The sequence below is a fragment of the Haliotis rubra genome, unplaced genomic scaffold (assembly GCF_003918875.1).
Source record: "Haliotis rubra isolate DU_JTF1 unplaced genomic scaffold, ASM391887v1 Scf753, whole genome shotgun sequence".
Taxonomy (NCBI): domain Eukaryota; kingdom Metazoa; phylum Mollusca; class Gastropoda; order Lepetellida; family Haliotidae; genus Haliotis; species Haliotis rubra.
This window is the reverse complement of record NW_025767472.1, coordinates 441,167-458,821: the sequence shown is the minus strand read 5'-3', so window position 1 is coordinate 458,821 and position 17,655 is coordinate 441,167. Positions and strand designations below refer to the sequence as shown.

General features: G+C 42.3%; 3 protein-coding genes across 6 annotated transcripts in view; 1 reads left to right on the top strand and 2 right to left on the bottom strand.

The window, feature by feature from the left end:
* Positions 1 to 5,684, bottom strand: part of LOC124260195 (methionyl-tRNA formyltransferase, mitochondrial-like) — a 55,589-nt gene extending 49,905 nt beyond the window's left edge. The window contains exons 1-3 of one of the 4 annotated variants that reach the window (XM_046694457.1): positions 5,578 to 5,684; positions 1,485 to 1,926; positions 138 to 195 (exon numbers count right to left, since the gene is read on the bottom strand). In XM_046694457.1, coding sequence (XP_046550413.1) covers positions 138 to 195; positions 1,485 to 1,882 — 456 coding nt within the window. In that variant the 5' untranslated portion in view covers positions 1,883 to 1,926; positions 5,578 to 5,684. Of the gene's footprint in view, positions 1 to 137; positions 196 to 1,484; positions 1,927 to 5,254; positions 5,355 to 5,577 lie in introns of those variants that run through there. The other 3 variants (XM_046694455.1, XM_046694456.1, XM_046694458.1) reach the window with 3 other exon arrangements.
* A 760-nt stretch (positions 5,685 to 6,444) lies between these two features.
* LOC124260194 (biotin--protein ligase-like) lies at positions 6,445 to 8,678 on the top strand. The gene is given in 4 exon segments (XM_046694454.1): positions 6,445 to 7,923; positions 7,925 to 7,967; positions 7,970 to 8,054; positions 8,263 to 8,678. Coding segments are annotated over 3 exon segments (1,440 nt in total). The 5' UTR covers positions 6,445 to 6,561; the 3' UTR covers positions 8,005 to 8,054; positions 8,263 to 8,678.
* A 4,600-nt stretch (positions 8,679 to 13,278) lies between these two features.
* The window catches only part of LOC124260193, a 51,884-nt gene continuing 47,507 nt past the window's right edge, over positions 13,279 to 17,655 (bottom strand). Inside the window, exon 12 of the mRNA XM_046694453.1 lies at positions 13,279 to 16,571. Coding sequence (XP_046550409.1) covers positions 13,505 to 16,571 — 3,067 coding nt within the window. The 3' untranslated portion in view covers positions 13,279 to 13,504. The remainder of the gene's footprint in view (positions 16,572 to 17,655) is intronic.

Below are 17,655 nucleotides of genomic sequence, written 5' to 3'. Positions count from 1 at the left end.
ATGATATACACAGGTATCAAACATGATATACACAGGTATCAAACATGATATACACAGGTATCAAACATGATATAAGGAGCATCACACAAAGAAGTTGACAGGTATCAGATATAATGCACACCGTATTTCAGTCTCACCTGACCTTTCGTTGACACAACATCCAGAGTCTCCACCAGTGTGTCACTGCATGCTGACCTGCAGAGAGACACAACAAGCGTGACTATATCTCAGAAACTTGTATGCAATCAAATTACTTACACCAGGAAAAATGAGTTAAAATATTTTCATTAATTCTCACTTTGACTCAATAAGGGACATTTTAGGGGAGAAACATAACCGCTAAGGGACACTATGAAGATTGTGCTATTTCCTAGCCAACTGGGAAATACAAGAGAATCTGTATAAGCTTCTTCTTGAGTGAGTGAGTTTAGTTTTACATCACTTTTAGCAACATTCCAGCAACATTCCGGCAACATTCCAGCAATATCATAGCGAGAACTGGGCTTCACACAATGTACCCATGTAGGGAAATGAACCCGGGGATTTGGCGTTACGAGCAAACAGTTTAACCACTATGGGACCCCACCACCCTACTTGTTCTTGAAAGGTTTCTGGTTTTATTCCTGTTATTTTTTGTAATGCATCGTGTGTATTGTGATACAGGGGATGTAAAATGATGCATCGTTAGCCTCATACTGAGATACAATACTGACTGACTGACTGAGTTTGGTTTTACGCCGCTTTTAGCAATATTCCAGCAACATCATGGCGGGGAACATCAGAAATGGGCTTCACACATTGTACCCATGTGGGGATTCGAACCCAGGTCTTCGGCGTGACGAGCCAACGCTTTAACCATTAGGCTACCCCACCGCCCCCTGAGATACAATAAAGTTCTGATGTATCATTACACACATTCTTTTCCCACAGAGGTTATTCCTGTCATATCTTCCTATGAACCTCTGTTCTAATACGGCCCTTTCATGGTGCGAGTGTTCTGGATTCGTGAAAACTAGAACCTCTTTCCCTGTGCGATGCGCAAACGTTTCTTTTAGACAGAACTCAGTCATGTAATGGCGGATCAATGGCGTCTCCATCACCATCGTTGACAACGGACAAGCTAGCTATTAAACGTCTTGTGTGTAACATCAACACAAGTCCCCGGCAGAGGAGGGATATTTGTGGCCCCATATTTGCTTGTATTAGTCAAGCTGGATCTAAGTCGATGTAAAACGTGTTCTGATTGGATAGAAAGAAGGGAGATCATTTTTTTGCCGCTAAGGGATTTTACGAGAACCAGAAAATATGGCCGTATCAGAACACACGTTCGTAGGAAGATATGACAAGTAACCTCTGTGGGAAGAGAATGCATTACACCACCAGTCAGCCTGAAGGGATTTTTCTAGATCCACTCGAGGATCAATATTCAGTAGCATGCAAGTAACAAATGTCAACAAAACTTTCTGCAATAAACTGACCCACACCTGTTTTCCTGAAGAGCCTGTAGAATTTTCACAGAAAAAACATCACTCCCAAAAAACAGAATCCGCCATGGAGGTGTGCCTCGCTTCTCAGTACAGTATCCCCTCGACTGACAGTGTTGTTGAGTGGAAATGGTGCTGAGAAAAAGTCTGTGATAGTCACAAAGGTTATGTTTGTTTCTCCCAGATATGCTATATTCTCCTGCTCTGGGCCGCCTGCATTGCTTCAGTTTCCCATACTGGCAGGATACTCGTGGTACAGAGTTCAGATTAGATAGGTTTGATTGTGATGCTATCTTAGTGATGGTTCTTTTCAAACTGTGTAGGTATAAACCAAGTTGTTGATGTACAGCCCTGCTGTGATGAAGATGGTATAGGCATTTGTACTGAGTGTACATCATGTTCCAACCCTCTGTGAAATCAGGTTCCTTGTTCCTTTATTGTCCTGTAATAGAAAGTCATCAATTATGTAGGGCTGCGCAATATAACCGGTTTACCGGTATTTACCGGTTTTAACATGAAATCGATACGTATTGCGATACGCTGATCGAAAACCGGTATTTCGACATGCATTCGGGAAACTTCGTAACACTCGGAAGTCTTCGGATATTTCCCTTTTCCCACCGGAAGCTAAGTTAAGTTCGGTTTGAAGTTGTGTTCTTAAGTTTTGTTCCCAATGTTCTAGATCTGAATGTTTTAAATATTTACTCATTAATAACCTGTGATCTCTGAGAGTGGAGAGTGGAAAAACTAGTTCAAACTAGTAACCACTGTGTTGATTGTTCTTTTCCTTGTTTCATTTGTGCCAAATATTATTTATTTTGTCATGATTAAAAATGTTTATTAAAGCTTAATCAAGCATAGTAATTTGTTGTGTTTTTGCTATATGAACATGATGAATCAAGCATTAATTCGATTATAAGTAGTTTTTTGACAAAAATAATTCTTGCAATATATTGCAATACATATCGCAATATATGCTTTCGCATCGCAATATATCGCAATATGAAAATTCTCTGCAATACCGACCCCTACAATTATGTAATCTGACATGTGGGGCTGTAGTCATGGGAATGACAGACACAAATCACAATAAAGTGACAGTATCCAAGTTTTCTACTTTGGTGAATCTGTATATCATCATCTGAAAGTAACAAAATAGGGAGTATAGGTACTGAAAATCCATTTCACTCCAAAATGACATTTTATTACAATCTTTTCCGCAACAGTCAATATATGAAACATCAATTACGAATTATATTTTTGTTTCTTGTTTAATAATCAGTCAATCAGTCTGTCAGTCATTCAGCAGTTGTGATTGACTTTTATCAAATGTAACATATGATATATTTGGAATTACACTTTCTTAGTAAAGTACAGATTCTAGTTCTTTTGTTAGGTTGAGTCCAATCCGGGATGCGAACCCACACCCTCAGAGTCAGGCACCTAAATGGTAGTGGTGGGAATCGGTTGAAATTTCATAATCGATTATCGGTTGCAATCGGATTGTCTAATCCGATCAATGATTGATTGTACAATCGGTTACACTAATTAAGAATTAAATATTTTTTTACAACTTGTGCAATTCCCAGGTAAACATTTGAACTCTTTTACAATACTGCAATACTGTATGTGGTTGGTTTCTGTGAAAAACGTGACTTGAGGGTGCATCTACAAGAACTTAAAAACTCCTGAATATAATATTTTTCATAAGTTATAATTGTCAACTGAGGCAAGATTGTACAAAATTACAAACAACCCAAGTCTACATTGATCAACAAAAAAATGTGTATAAAAATAAATACTGACAGACTACCAAGATATAAAAAATATGACTGTTCAATTCACACTTTTGCAGATTTTACACAATCACAACAAATCCTCACAATTTTTCCCGAATTTTGACCCACTTTTTACACTAATGTACCGTATATTACCGTAGATAAGCCGAATTTTGAGGACCAAAATTAGCAGTCTATAGAATGACGTCGGCTTATCTATGGGTTACATTTTCATAAAACTTTTTCCGGGGATAAGAAAATGACATTGTATCGCTTACATGACCAGAGAGACAAGAGAAGACGACCTTGCAACTAAACATCACTAGACAAGATTATTTACCTTTTCAGTTCTAATTTGTTTTGCTAGGCATTGTATTATATGCAGGGATTAAGATTACCATGTGTATTTGTCTCTATGTAAAGCCGGAAATAGCAATCAGCCATGCACATGTTTCCCAGTGATCTAGTTAAAACATACCCAATAATATAACAGGATGAATTCTGCCGCAGTGATCAGTAAAATATAATACCTAAAACTATTATTTTACCAAGAGAAATATATCCCAGCATTGTATAGTTTTACTTACAGGTTTTGCTCTATAAATGTAAAATATGTATAATCAATACTAAGGTTATACGGACCCTCACAGACATGGTAAGTGGAAGTTGAACGCGCATGGAATGAGGTGAAATAAGGCTGCCATTTCACACACGTTTTACTGATGTTACTGGATGATGAGGTGGTAATCAGTTCGAGATTGTTGAGAATAATCTGAAACTGAAATTGGTGCTATCGCGGTTGAAGCAAAAAGTGTACCCTCATGAACATGGTAGGCGAAAGTTGTACGCGCATGAAATGAGGTGAAATACACATGCCAGTTTGTTGTGATCGCCAGCTACAATAAATATGACATTACGCAAAACAAAATATATATGTGTATCCATTTTCTGTTAACTACACTTCATTTCGAGGCGTGAGTAGACGCAGTATGATTGTGATTTCTGTGAATAATGCAGATAGAAGTTATAATTATTGGTGACTGCCCATTGTCTTGTGGTCTGAGTTGGGTAGTCATTACTGTTTTTCTAAGAATTATTAGAAAAAGGGTAACCAATCAATTATCGATTATAACCGATCATCGGAACACCACTACTAAATAGCATTGTGTAATCACAGCTTTCGGACGTGGAGCCGTGCCAATTTACGCTTATCAGAGAGGTACACAAACTCTGCAGTCTACACTACCTGTTGTCCGACTTTCATTTTTGTGGAAGCCGCGGTGGCTGAGCGGTCTAGGCGAAATTTGTGTGCGGGCGATTAGGTGCCTGACACTGAGGGTGTGGGTTTGAATCCCAGATTGGACTCAACCCAACAAAAGTACTAGAATCTATACTTACTAAGAAAGTGTAATCCCAAATATAACATATGTTACATTTGACCACTTTCTAAATGGCATTGTGTAATCAATTTATCAAATGTGTTGTTGTGTTTCACAATGTTTATTTGCTTACAATACTGACAGATTGTAAGCGACAGCTTGGCTAATTTATTTCATTTGCCTGTCTGACAAGATAGTATAACCATCTGTATGATATTTCTGAGTTGTTTAAATTGTAATGCAGGTATTAATATTTCCATTGGCCTTCATGTACGCTTTTCTTCGTTTCTAGCTAAAATGTCAAGAAATGATTGATTTAGTTATAATGTAATTTAAATGAGGTGTAATACTTGACACTTAGCTAAAGTTATCCCAGCTGATAGGCGCGATGCAGTACCACAGTCAAGATATGATGCAGGGTCATGTCTTGACTGTACGACCCCATCGTGGCTCTCGGCCTATGTTGTGTGTTTCGTCTACGACGAGAATGCCTTGACGATTGATGCAAGGTGTCCTCAAGATAATCAACACATATTAAATAACGTTAAGCATTCACAGATAAACGCACTACTGTCATATGAATTTAAGTGAACAGGTAAAACTTCCAGCAGACCGATTGGTTTGTTGTCCCATGTGGATGTCCTCCGTATAACGACAGAGGTGTCGCTGAGGTGAAATCATCTCACAGAAAAGCAATGTTGGAAGCTTTCATCGTAAAGGTCAGGGTTGCCCGAGCTCCTCACAGCGGGAATGCTAGTGAGAGAGGTAGGACTGAGAGTGGTGGCGCTGTGGAGGAGCTACATGGATACTGTTATCTCGATACATGCGATTGTAACCCTGAACTGGGGCAACCTAACCCAAACTTAATCATGAATGCAAGGAGAAAAAACATAAAGGCGAAGGTAAACAACACGCAAGGACAGGAGTGACACGTACAAGCATCGACTGACACAAACTTCTTGGGCTTCCGATTCTTGCAGTCACAGAGTATGTTTCTTGCGGTCGGCTACATTTCATTGGTTCAGTGGTATCGACGATGTCGAAGGCGTGTCGCCCTCATGTCGGCAATCCGCCATGTTTTACGTAATAGCAGCATCGTAGTAAGCAGATCAGCAGCAGCATCACGTATGTCGGAGTTTGCCATGCCAATAGGAGTTCGAACCGTGGTGTATGATGAAGATAACATTTTGCTTTCGTCGGTGACTCCAAAGAATACAGTGAACCTGGCAACATGGAGTCGGTTTGGAGACACTAATCTCACGGGATCGTATGAGTTACATGTTTTACTGGAAGGAAATAAGTCTACAGAAGTTCCAGAACTTCGTCACCATTGGATCTTAAAACATTGCCAACCAATAGCATGGAGGCATGGGGTACACACTGGCATTCTGGTAGGATGTACTGTTGATGATTTCATTGCCATGTGTACAGTGTTAAGTGATGAAGCTCTGAAAGAACAAGAAGGGTTCGATCTTCTAACTATGCAGACCGTTGAAACAGAAAACATTTCGGGAGAGAGACGGTGGAACCAACGTTGCTGATCCTGTTGATGTTCAGAAGCCTCATCGAAAGTCGGATCAGTCAGATCAGTCCAGTCGAACTGATATTCCAGCAAGTCTTCAAGAATCTAAATCTGAAGTAACAGATGGAGAAAAAATAGTAAAAGCTAAGAGCCCCAAACCACCCAATATTTTAATCTACTGCGGAAAGCATGACTCTGTTCGACATTTTAAAAGTGTCTCTGATGTTATCAATGATTGTGTGAACACAGACTCGTACACTGTCTACCATTTGCAACATGACCAAGTAACAACCACACCCTGGGTAGAAAACACTGTTTTGCTTGTCATAACTACAGAACGCCTTTATGATGGAGTGAATGATATTTTCTTTGATTATTTCAATAAAGGAGGGTCGGTGATGAGTTTTGGAAGCATGTTTGAAACCAAGTTCCTTCAAAGAGAGGAAGCTTTGCCCAGAGTTGGTTTGTCTGTCTTCAGTATGAGTGAGAAATGGAAAGATGTGAAGTGCCTCCGGGGAAGATACAATTACAAGGATGATGTCAGCATGATGACGGAAATGTCTGTCGAGGTGTTGGCTCGGGAAAATCAAGAAAAGAAGCCAGTAATGATTGGAATCTCTACTCATGGGTCAACTGCAGGCAAAGCTGTTCTCTCGCAGCTGTACCTTGAAAGGGATCCTTCCGAAGCCACCATGGATCCAGATACATTTGACCAGCTGAAGTGCGACAATTCGGTTCGTATTGAAATCTTACAATACCTTTACAAATGGCTTGGGCTGGACTGTTCTCAGCAAGGGATTCCGCCACTCACACCAGCTTCTCTCCTGACAAACTCTCAAACAACAAAGGACTTGTTTCTTTCATCTTTACAGCATCGACTAAAGGGAAGGTGCTTGACCTCGAGGTCAGTGAATCTGGAGTTCGTCGCTACAGATGTTCACAATGTTACAGTGAGTGGTTCTCATCTGCCCGTAATAACCTCAGGATCTCAGAAACACAAATACTTCAACGAAGAAGTGTACTGGAAAAATTTGAAAACATCCTGTCTTGGCCAAATTGTTGTTTACGCTGACATAATTCCCACAACAATGGCCCTGTTTGAAGGACTGCAGTTTTGTGTCCCGGAGAGTGTTGGGGTTGTGGCTATCGCAGGCAGACAGACCAGCGGGAAGGGCCGAGGTGGAAACGCATGGCTGAGTCCAGAAGGTTGTGGCATGTTTAGCCTCCACGTCCGTGTTCCAACCAATAGTCAGTTGGGACAGAGAGTGACCTTCCTGCAACACATCACATCACTGTCTGTGGTCAACAGCATCAAGTCCATGACAGGGTACCAGAACCTTGACCTGAAACTGAAATGGCCGAATGACATCTACTACAGCAATAAGATGAAGCTGGGGGGCGTCATCGTCACGTCTACGATGATGGGATCCACGTTTCATGCGGTTATTGGATGCGGGTTTAATGTTGCCAACAGCAACCCCACCATCTGTATCAACGACATCATACAGCAGTATAATAAAGTTCACGGGACTGATTTACCGTCCTGCTCGACTGACCAGCTTATTGCAAGGACTGTGACCCACATTGAGAGACTCATCACGGAGTTCCAGACTCACGGACATCGTCAGTTCTGTGAGAAGTACTACAAGAGCTGGCTTCACACTGGGGTGCGTGTGACCGTCGAGAGTGAGGGCAATCAGGAGGTGACCATTATTGGGATGGATAACTTTGGTTACTTGGAGGTGGAGACGGACAGTGGTCGTGAGGTTCAGTGTCCAGCCCGATGGCAACACATTCGACATGATGCTAACCTTATCTCTATTAAACCACGCTTAAGATGAGTCCCAGTGAACTACCCAGGTACCTACCCATATTACCTGTCCCTGCCCAGGTCCTGACCTGTATTATCCTACTCATATTCCCCAACCCTGCCCAGGTACTCCAACCCATACCCATATAGTCCCCTAAACCCAGGTACTACCCAATCCCCCAACCCTGCCCAGGGACCCAACCCATATTCCCCAACCCTGCCCAGGTACCCACCCATAGTCCCCAACCCTACCCAGGTACCCAATCCATATTACCCAACCCTGCCCTAGGGACCCAACCCATATTACCCAACCCTGCCCAGGGACCCAACCCATATAACCCTACCCAGGTACTCCAACCCATATTACCAAACCCTGCCCAGGTACCCAACCCATTTTACCCAACCCTGCCCAGGGACCTAATGTAGTTCGGGGAGTAATAGGGTACCCTTGTAGTTAAAGTGTTTGTTCGTGAAACCGAAGACCCAAGATCGATTCCCCACATGTACAATGTGGGTATCCCACTTCAGGTGTCCCCTGCTGTTATCTTGCCTTCAATAATTATTGAGATCAGCCCAAATAGGGGAGTCGCCTTATGCATGGGGTAGATGGTATCAAACTGTTTTTTATCTATCTTTAAAATGGGTGCTTCGTATTGTTACCCCAAAAGTCTTAATATTTCCCCTGCTCGACTTAATCTTTTCGGGGGGGAAATCTGAAAAGTAACCCCCAAAGAGAGGCTTTATTGCATTTTTCTATTTTCTGAATCCCCAGGATTATTTTGTGAATCAAATTGTCAGTGATACTGTTCATTCAGTGTGTCTGTCAGTTCACGTGTCAAGTTAACTGTTTTTACTGGCTTCAGAGTCAAACACAAACCTTGATGTGTCAAACTTACGGTTGTCACAAAGTAAAGGCCCGTGAAGATCCGGGTTGGAAATGATCTACTGTAACCCATGCTTGTCGCGAGAGGCGACTGACGTGATCGGGTGGTCAGGCTCGATGACTTGGTTGACATGTGTCAACGTATCTCGATATGATTGATGCTCATGCTGTTGATCACTGGATCATCTGGTCCAGACTTGATTATTTACAGACCGCTGTAATATAGCTAGAATATTGCTTAGTGCTGTGTAAAACTAAACTCACTCACTCACTGACCCATGCATGTTATACCCATGAAGATCCGGGTTAGAATTCATCTTCAGTAACCGATGCTTGTCGTAAGAGGCAACTAATAGTATCGGGTAGTCAGGCTCTCTGACTTGGTTGACACATGTCATCGTATCTCGATATGATCGATGCTCATGCTGTTGATCACTAGATTGTATGGTCCAGACACGATTATTTACAGACCGCCGCCATAACGCTGGAATATTGCTGAGTGCAGCATAAACTACACGATTTTTTATGGAGAAGCATTTACAATGTGTAAGACACACACACCCCACCACACACCCCCAATATATATACAAAGTAAGTGACTGCATGTCATGTATAAATCAATTACCCCCCCCCCATTCCATAATTTTAACAAAATTGCTGACATCCCCCACCCCCTCAGAACAAAATGGGGTGACACCCCCACACCACACCACACACACCCCTCTCAAAATCATCATCACCACCCCTAGCTATAAATTAAGTACGGTCTCTAAAGTTTGTTCAGTATTGTACGTCCAACTTCTAAAATGCCACTCAAAGAATTTATGTTTGCCTGTAATAAACTAGGTGGCTGTTCTTCTGGATGATCAAGGGCTTATTTTTACCATGCCATTGCGACTTAACCATGTTGTTTCCATTGTAAGACATAGGTGTTTTAACCCAATACATAGAAATCTGTCTAAACCAGGAATGTTTGAGACATTGTTTGTGGCTGTTTCAAACGGCAGCCAGATATGGCTGAAATGTGATTCTTGCAGAGTTACTTCCCTTGGCATCTCATGCAGCATGAATGATCAAGCTTAAGGCATGGGTGTGTGTATCTAAATAACAGACCCACCACACAATGTTAAACAATAGTCTGGATACAGCTGATGTATATACAGCTCAAGAGTTGGTAGGGATATTCAAAGTGTGTGGTAGCGGTGCCGCGTATGAGTGATTGTTGAATAATGCCATGTGCAGCTTCAGTTCAGAATAAACAATAGTATTTACTTATATACGGTGTTGTTTTCTGACTTGTGTTAAATTAAGAGCTGGCACAGCATTCCCATCAGGAGAAGAGGTGTTCAGACTCACGCATTTGTTCTTTTGTTGTTATTTCTGGCGTCCCCCCGCCATGATATTGCTGGAATATTGCTAACAGCAGCGTAAAACCCAACTCACTCACTCACTCTTTTGTTGTTTAGAGAGAGAAGTGAACCTTGTTTGCAAGATTAGCTTCTTCCCAATTAGTGTCTCAAAACAAACATTTGCGGTTTAACATTGTGAAACCTACTGCAATGATACATAAATCTTCTCAATGTTGGACTTACACCTCCACCAGTGTTTACATTTTGCAGTCAGGATGCAGACCAAACCACCAAGACTGAAAACCTCATTTACTTAACCATGTTTTGCAACCAGAATGGGTTCTGCACCAATTCAAACCTGGAATACCCGTGAAGATCTGGGTTAGAATATTGGCCTTCAGTAACCCAAGAGGCGACTAACGGGATCGGGTGGTCAGGCTCGCTGGCTTGGTTGTCACATGTCATCGGTTCCCAAATATGCAGGTCGATGCTCATGCAGTTCATCACTGGATTGTCTGGTCCAGACTCGATTATTTACAGACTGCCGCCATATAGCTGGAATATTGCGGAGTGCGGCGTAAAACTAAACTCACTCTCTCACTGGAATCCAAGAACTGGAAAAAGTATGTACACATGCACACTATGGATTTTATTATTCACTCAAATATTCGAACCATATCCTTTTATGAATTTGGTTCATTATTTGCCTTCACTCGAATTGAATATTCATGAAATTTATAAAAGGATTTTTTTTCTCATTCATTGGTGTTGTTAGCACAGCAAGATATGCATATTGGAATGATCCAAGTCATTAGAACTGAATATAATTACTCACCCGTTGAAAATATCACACTTTAGAGATAAACATCATCACAAATATTTCATTTGAAACCTCAGGCTGACGCCGTAGGTTATTGAGTATTCAAATACTCAATAACACCCGAAATTGGCAAACACATGATGTTTATCAACATTATAAACACAAAAGTAAAACCAAAAGGTCCACACACACTTTTGTGTCTGCACTCATTGACATCGAAAGTACGCAGTACAGCAGTGAAATGTCATCAGCCGCCGCTTCGGCTGTGTCCCATGGTACCATCTGAACTGCTCATTTGTGACGCCATTCACTTTTACGCCACAATATGATTTGAATGACGTCATCACAGCTGACGACGTAACAATACAATGGTGTGAGCGATGTTTGTATGCATTAATACTCAGCTACCGGGAATCGAATACCATTTGATCAATTTTTCAACCAATCAGATTAAAGAACACAGTGACTTTTGGTTTACAATGTGTAATAACATCGTATGAAGCCGTACATATGACATCAAAGTGGTTTACAGTTATGATGTCACAATGCTAATTCCTCTGTAACAAAAGTATTCGACCTTGCTTGAAAACTGAGAGACATCACACTCGTTGAATTCTTAGGAAAGAAGTACTTTGCTCGATATTACTTTGCAAATGTTGGGTGAGTAATAAATAAAATACTAAACTCTATCCATGTAATACCATATTTATGGTCGTTAGATATCAAACCATTCACTCGTTTCATAAATATGGTATTACATGGGACATCATTTAGTATTATCTATTTCATGAATTTCAAGGTTCATAAGGGCATACAATGCACATATATGATTAATTTGTTGTTTTTGAGTATCCAGTTCTTGGGTATTTTATTTATATGATATATGTACCGGTGAGGTATGAATAAAAGCAAAGTTTTGCTTGTTTACCAAACCAGATTCTTTGGGAATAAAAATATGTTTAAACCATACACATTGCTACATATGAGCGATAATCTGCAATGTGATGTTGGCCCCCATTTCACCTCACCTAACCTCACCTTACCTCACCTCATGCTTGTCGTAAGAGGCGACTAACGGGATCGGGTGGTCAGGCTCACTGACTTGGTTGCGACATGTCATCGGTTCAGATCGATGTTCATGCTGTGATCACTGGATTGTCTGGTCCAGACTCGATTATTTACAGACACCCGCCATATAGCTGGAATATTGCTCAGTGCGGCATAAAACTAAACTCACTCACTCACCTCACCTAATCTCACCATAGACACTTTATCATATTTTCAGTTCCTGAACCATGTTCCACAAAATGATTGTACCATACGCTGATCATAACTTCCATACTTTATTTTACACTTACGACTGTCATCTTGCTACAGTCACCATTTGGTCATATTTAGACTGTGACCTGAGCATCATATTTTTCCTTCTATGATTAGTGAGTGAGTTAAGTTTAGCAATAGTCCAGCAATATCATGATGGAAGGCACCTGAAATGGGCTTCACACACTGTACCCATGTGGGGAATTGAACCCGTATCTTCAGTGTGACAAGCGAACGCTTTAACCACTTGGCTACCCCTCCTTCTATGTTTAAGGCTTGTTAACCAATGTAGTGTCGCCATAAGCAAACTGTGTATAAACATCATAAACTAATAAAATCATCAGTTTGTGTAAAAGGAATATGATCCTGATGATATGGACTTAAAATTTGTTTACAGTTTTATAATAAAAATATTGCTTACCAAACATACCTCATTTCGAAATACATGTTATGAGAAACACAATTCCTTACACAAACTTGGTTGTTTATGTGATGTCATTTTATAATTCATTCCATGAGTTGTAGAAGGTAAATAAAAACACTGGATATACACAACAGTTTCACAATCTTCATTTCCACTTGACACTTGACATAATTATACAATAGCTCCAAAAGGAATTGTTTCGATATTGTTATTATTTTAATAATAACATATTCAGTATGAAGACCATATCTACCTGTTATATATCCAGTCATTCATGTGTTTGTTCAGCAACACACACAGCACTACTCCAGCTCCAGACGGAGGTCCAGAAATATTTGAGTGTGAACCAGACAACCCAATGGCTAACATGATTGGTTGTTGTTTAACGCCGCACTCAGCAGTATTCCAGCTACATGGCGGTCTGCTGACATTAGTATTATAGAACAAACTTTATGGATAACAACTTCTTTTATTCGTGAGTGCGACGTTTCGATAATGCTTGACAACGGTACAAGAATCTGTATTGAAACGTCGCACTCACGAATAAAAAGAAGTTGTTATCCATAAAGTTTGTTCTATATTGTACTTCCCAACTTCTAAAATGCCACTCAAAGAAGACATTAGCATTGTTCTCCACTCTTGTTACTCGTCTCTTACGACCAGCATGGATGGCCGAGGGCCAATCTTAAACTGGATCTTTTCGGAGCCTATCACGTGACCTTCTTATACGCCTTGCTAGATATACTCTATAGTTTCAATGGGCACAGTCTCAGTCTCCTGTATAAACACAATCTCCATCTGTTTTGGCGTACAGCTCTTTACATGATCCTTGAATTCCTTCCTGGAGGCAAACAGGCCCTCACACTGAGTGCAAGAGTACTTGTACACCACAGGCTGGTTGTGCATCTTCACATGGTGGCTGAGGGCAGAGTTGGAGGTGAAGCCCTTGCCACACAGGTTACACAAGAACGGACGCTCACCGGTATGCAGCCGCTCATGCATGCGCAGATCAGCCTGGCGTGCAAAGCCCTTGGTGCACTTGGAGCAGATGTGATGCTTACCCTCGTTCTGCAACTTCATGTGACGGACAAAGTTGCTCTTGCTCTTGATCTGTTTGCCGCAGTCTTCACAGTTGTAGGTCAAGGTTGCTGGTTTATGACTGGTGGTGTTTCTCTTCATGCCGCGGCGGTAGGTGTTTTTGTGTATCTGTTGGTGGTTACGGAGACTGATGTGTTTGATGAACACCTTCCCACAGATTTCGCACTTGAGGCTTCCGTCCAGCCTCTCGCTCTTATGGGTTTTCACATGATTGCGGAAGGAGTTGAAAGAGGTGAAGGCTCGTTTACAGAAAGGACAAACTTTCCTGAACTTTGACTCCTTGTTGGCGTCAGAGTTTCCAACATTGCTGTGTTGTCGTCTCTGGTGAACACGTAGATCGTCACTGCGCAGGAAACTCTTCCCACATTCCTGACACAGCCATGGGCGTTCATTCGTGTGAATGAGTTTGTGTCGAACAAGGTGCCGAGGCCCGGACAACACGAGACCACATACGTCACATGTCACATTTGACTTGTCCGTGGGTTTAAACAGACTGGATTTGTCTCTGGGTTTATCAATGTCAACTTTCTCACTAGTAGCCTCATCACTCTCATGACACAACACGTGTGTGTATCTGCTCTGGTATGTCTTGAACTGTTCCTTACACAGATGACACGGATACTTTCCCGATTTCGTTCTCGGCAGGAACTTCCTCCGCTCCTGTTTAGGCTTGTTAACAACAACGGCCTGATGTGACATCCGATGTTTCACGAGTTCGTCCCGGCGCGCATACTTCTTGCTGCACATATCACAGGAGAAAGGCTTTTCTCTGTAGTGAGCCTTCACATGCCTGGTGAGCAGGTTGACATTGACGAACTTGTAGCCACACAGACCACACACGCATGTGAGGCCCTCTCGACCCTCGTCTCCCGACTCTCTGTCCCAGCATTCCTCTGATGCTGCCCTGTCACATGTATGCTCCATCATAGGCAATTCTGAGTTCTGTTTCTTCAGTGAGAATGAGGACATGAATGATTCACGACAAGCTGCGCAATCTCCAGGCTGCTTTACGTCATCTGAACATTCATTGGCACCTGATGTGGTTTCAGTAGAGGTGGGGTTCTCGATGCATGAATCCCCATCGGGAGGAGGTTTTGTACTCTTACTGGAATCTACATTTATGTCCTCTTGATTTCTTTTTGAAGAAGTCCCAACACTTGTCTGGTTTTGACTTGATCCACTATCACCATGTTCCACACTGCTCTTAACATTAGACATGGTGACTATAGTCTTTCCGTCTTTAGTGCTGGTCTTTGTGTCAATGTTGACAATGTCCTCTTTATTAGTCTCTTCCTCTTTATTGCTGGTGTCAGTGTTGATGAGGTCTTCCACGTCAACCTCCACCGTAGCCAGCACCTCTTTGAGATCCCCACCCCGTTCCAGGGCCAAGATGGCTGCCGATGCTTCCCCGCTCAACCCCGAACTCACCCCTGTGCTGGCCAGCTGCCTCCTCACCTCCGTGTCCCCAGTCAACAGCGACAAAGTCCTCTTGATGCGGTCGTCTTTCTCATGCCCCAACAGATGCATGTGGAGATCCACGTTGCTGTCGAAGCCCTTTGAGCACAGCCCACATTGGTAGGCGTTGGTTCCATGTTCCGTGTCTATGTGCTGTCGCAGCTCCTCCCACGGCTGTAGACTACGGCAGATGTTGCATTTCACAAACTCTCGATCTGGCTCGCCATTCTCCTCTACACCCTCAGCAGCATCTCCAACAGCAGCAACATCAGCTTTGGCTTTCATCTTCTTCACAGTTCCTCTGGGTTTCTTTTGCCTGAGGAGAGAGGCAACAATTTTTGAAACTCCTTCATAGCTGTTGAGGAGAGACTTACGAACTGGCTTAGCAGGTGTCCAATCTAAATCCTTTGTCTTCCTCTTCTTCCTGACAGGTTCTTCTATTATTTCATCATCATTAGAAATACCATCATCATTATCATCATTATCATCATCATCATCAACATCATCTTCATGAGGGACATCGGCTGAAGTTGATGCAATTTCAAGCTCAGACTGCAAATCTTTTCCAGGACTTGGAGGCAAAGTTGGCGACAGTTTGACAGACTTGAATACTGCTGGAGCACCTGCTGGGGTCTTGATCACTCTACCATCTGGAGTACACTTCAACACTGGGACACTTACAGCCTTCTGCAGAACACTGGGACATGTCATCCTGTCTCCAGCTGGACCTACCAGATGTGGCCTTATCCCTGCATGCTGGGGTGACTTCATCTGCATCAGTGCCTCAACAGCAGTCAGGTCGCCATCAGTGTTCAGCAACATCGACGACGTCATTGTTTCACTGAAGTCCTGTAATTTGGAGGTGGGAGAAGCCTGAGTTGACATCTTTACTGGAGTGTCCGTGGCTCCATTGATATTGCCCATGGCAACACTTGCTCCTTTGATGGTGTCAATGGCAACACTTGCCCCACTGATGGTGTCCATGGCAACATTAGCTCCATTGGTCTTGTCCATGGCAGCAGCTGCTCCAGGGGTGGTGTCGATACCGACACCTGTTCCAGGGATGGTGTCCGGTGCAACACCTGTTTGAGGGATAGTGTCGCTCACAATAACTGCAGTACTGTCCCCGGTGACTGACAGTTTAAGGTTAGACTTGTCAGGATATATGGGAACAAGGATGCCTGTTGTCTCGTCCAAGGTGAAGGACACAACCTTGACATTGAGATTGTCGGCTTGTCCAGGAAGAACACTGGAACAGAAAGAAGAACAAAACATATGAGCATGCCAAGAAATCACAGAATGTACAGTGTATCAAATATATTTATTATGTTCCATTTTGGAGTGAGTATGGTTTTACACCGCTTTTAGCAATAGTTTATCACGACGGGGGGACACCAGAAATGGGCTTCACACATTGTATACATGTGGGGAATCAAACCCAGGCCTTCAGCAAACACTTTAACTACTAGGCTACCCTACCACCCACTTTCCAATGTTAATTATGTTGTTCATTTAACAAATCAACAAGAAAATCGGCCGGTATAGTGGAAAAAATTATCAGGGCAAGTGATTTTACATGTGCCACTGTACCGCAGTACACTAGCAATCTTAAAGTTATTTCCACCCCTGCCTTTGGAAGTGATGTCACTGCCACAATATTGCTTACACTAGATTGTGTTTGAGAAAGCCCTTGACATAGATACTGTTACTTGAAGACTGTCATGTATGAATTTGTAATTGTAAAAATGTTTTCTGAGCATATAAATGTGGACCTCTTAAGGAGGAAACAACTAGGCAAGGCAAGCATATTTCAGTTATGAAAGCGTACACCCTGGTTTCGTTTCCCCACATGGTACAATGTGTGAAGCCCATTTCTGGTGTCCCCGGACGTGATATTGCTGGAATATTGCTAAAAGCAGTGTAAAACCAAACTCATTCACTCAAACTGTACAAAGAGACCCGTGAAGATCCGGGTTAGAATTGATCTTCAGTAACCCATGCTTGTCGTAAGAGGCGACTAACGGGACTGGGTGGTCAGGCTCACTGACTTGGTTGACACCTGTCATCGTATCCCTATTACATAGATCGATGCTCATGCTGTTGATCACTGGATTGTCTGGTCCAGACTCGATTATTTACAGACCGCCGCCATATCGCTGGAATATTGCTGAGTGCGGCGTAAAACTAAACTCACTCAATCACTGTACAAAGACATAGTGGTGAGTGAGTCCTAGTACAATTTTGAATGGTGCAGTGTATCTATAGTGGGGTATGGATGCAGGGTTTCTATGTATGCGTCAGAAATGTCAAATATATCAACACTAGACAAATGG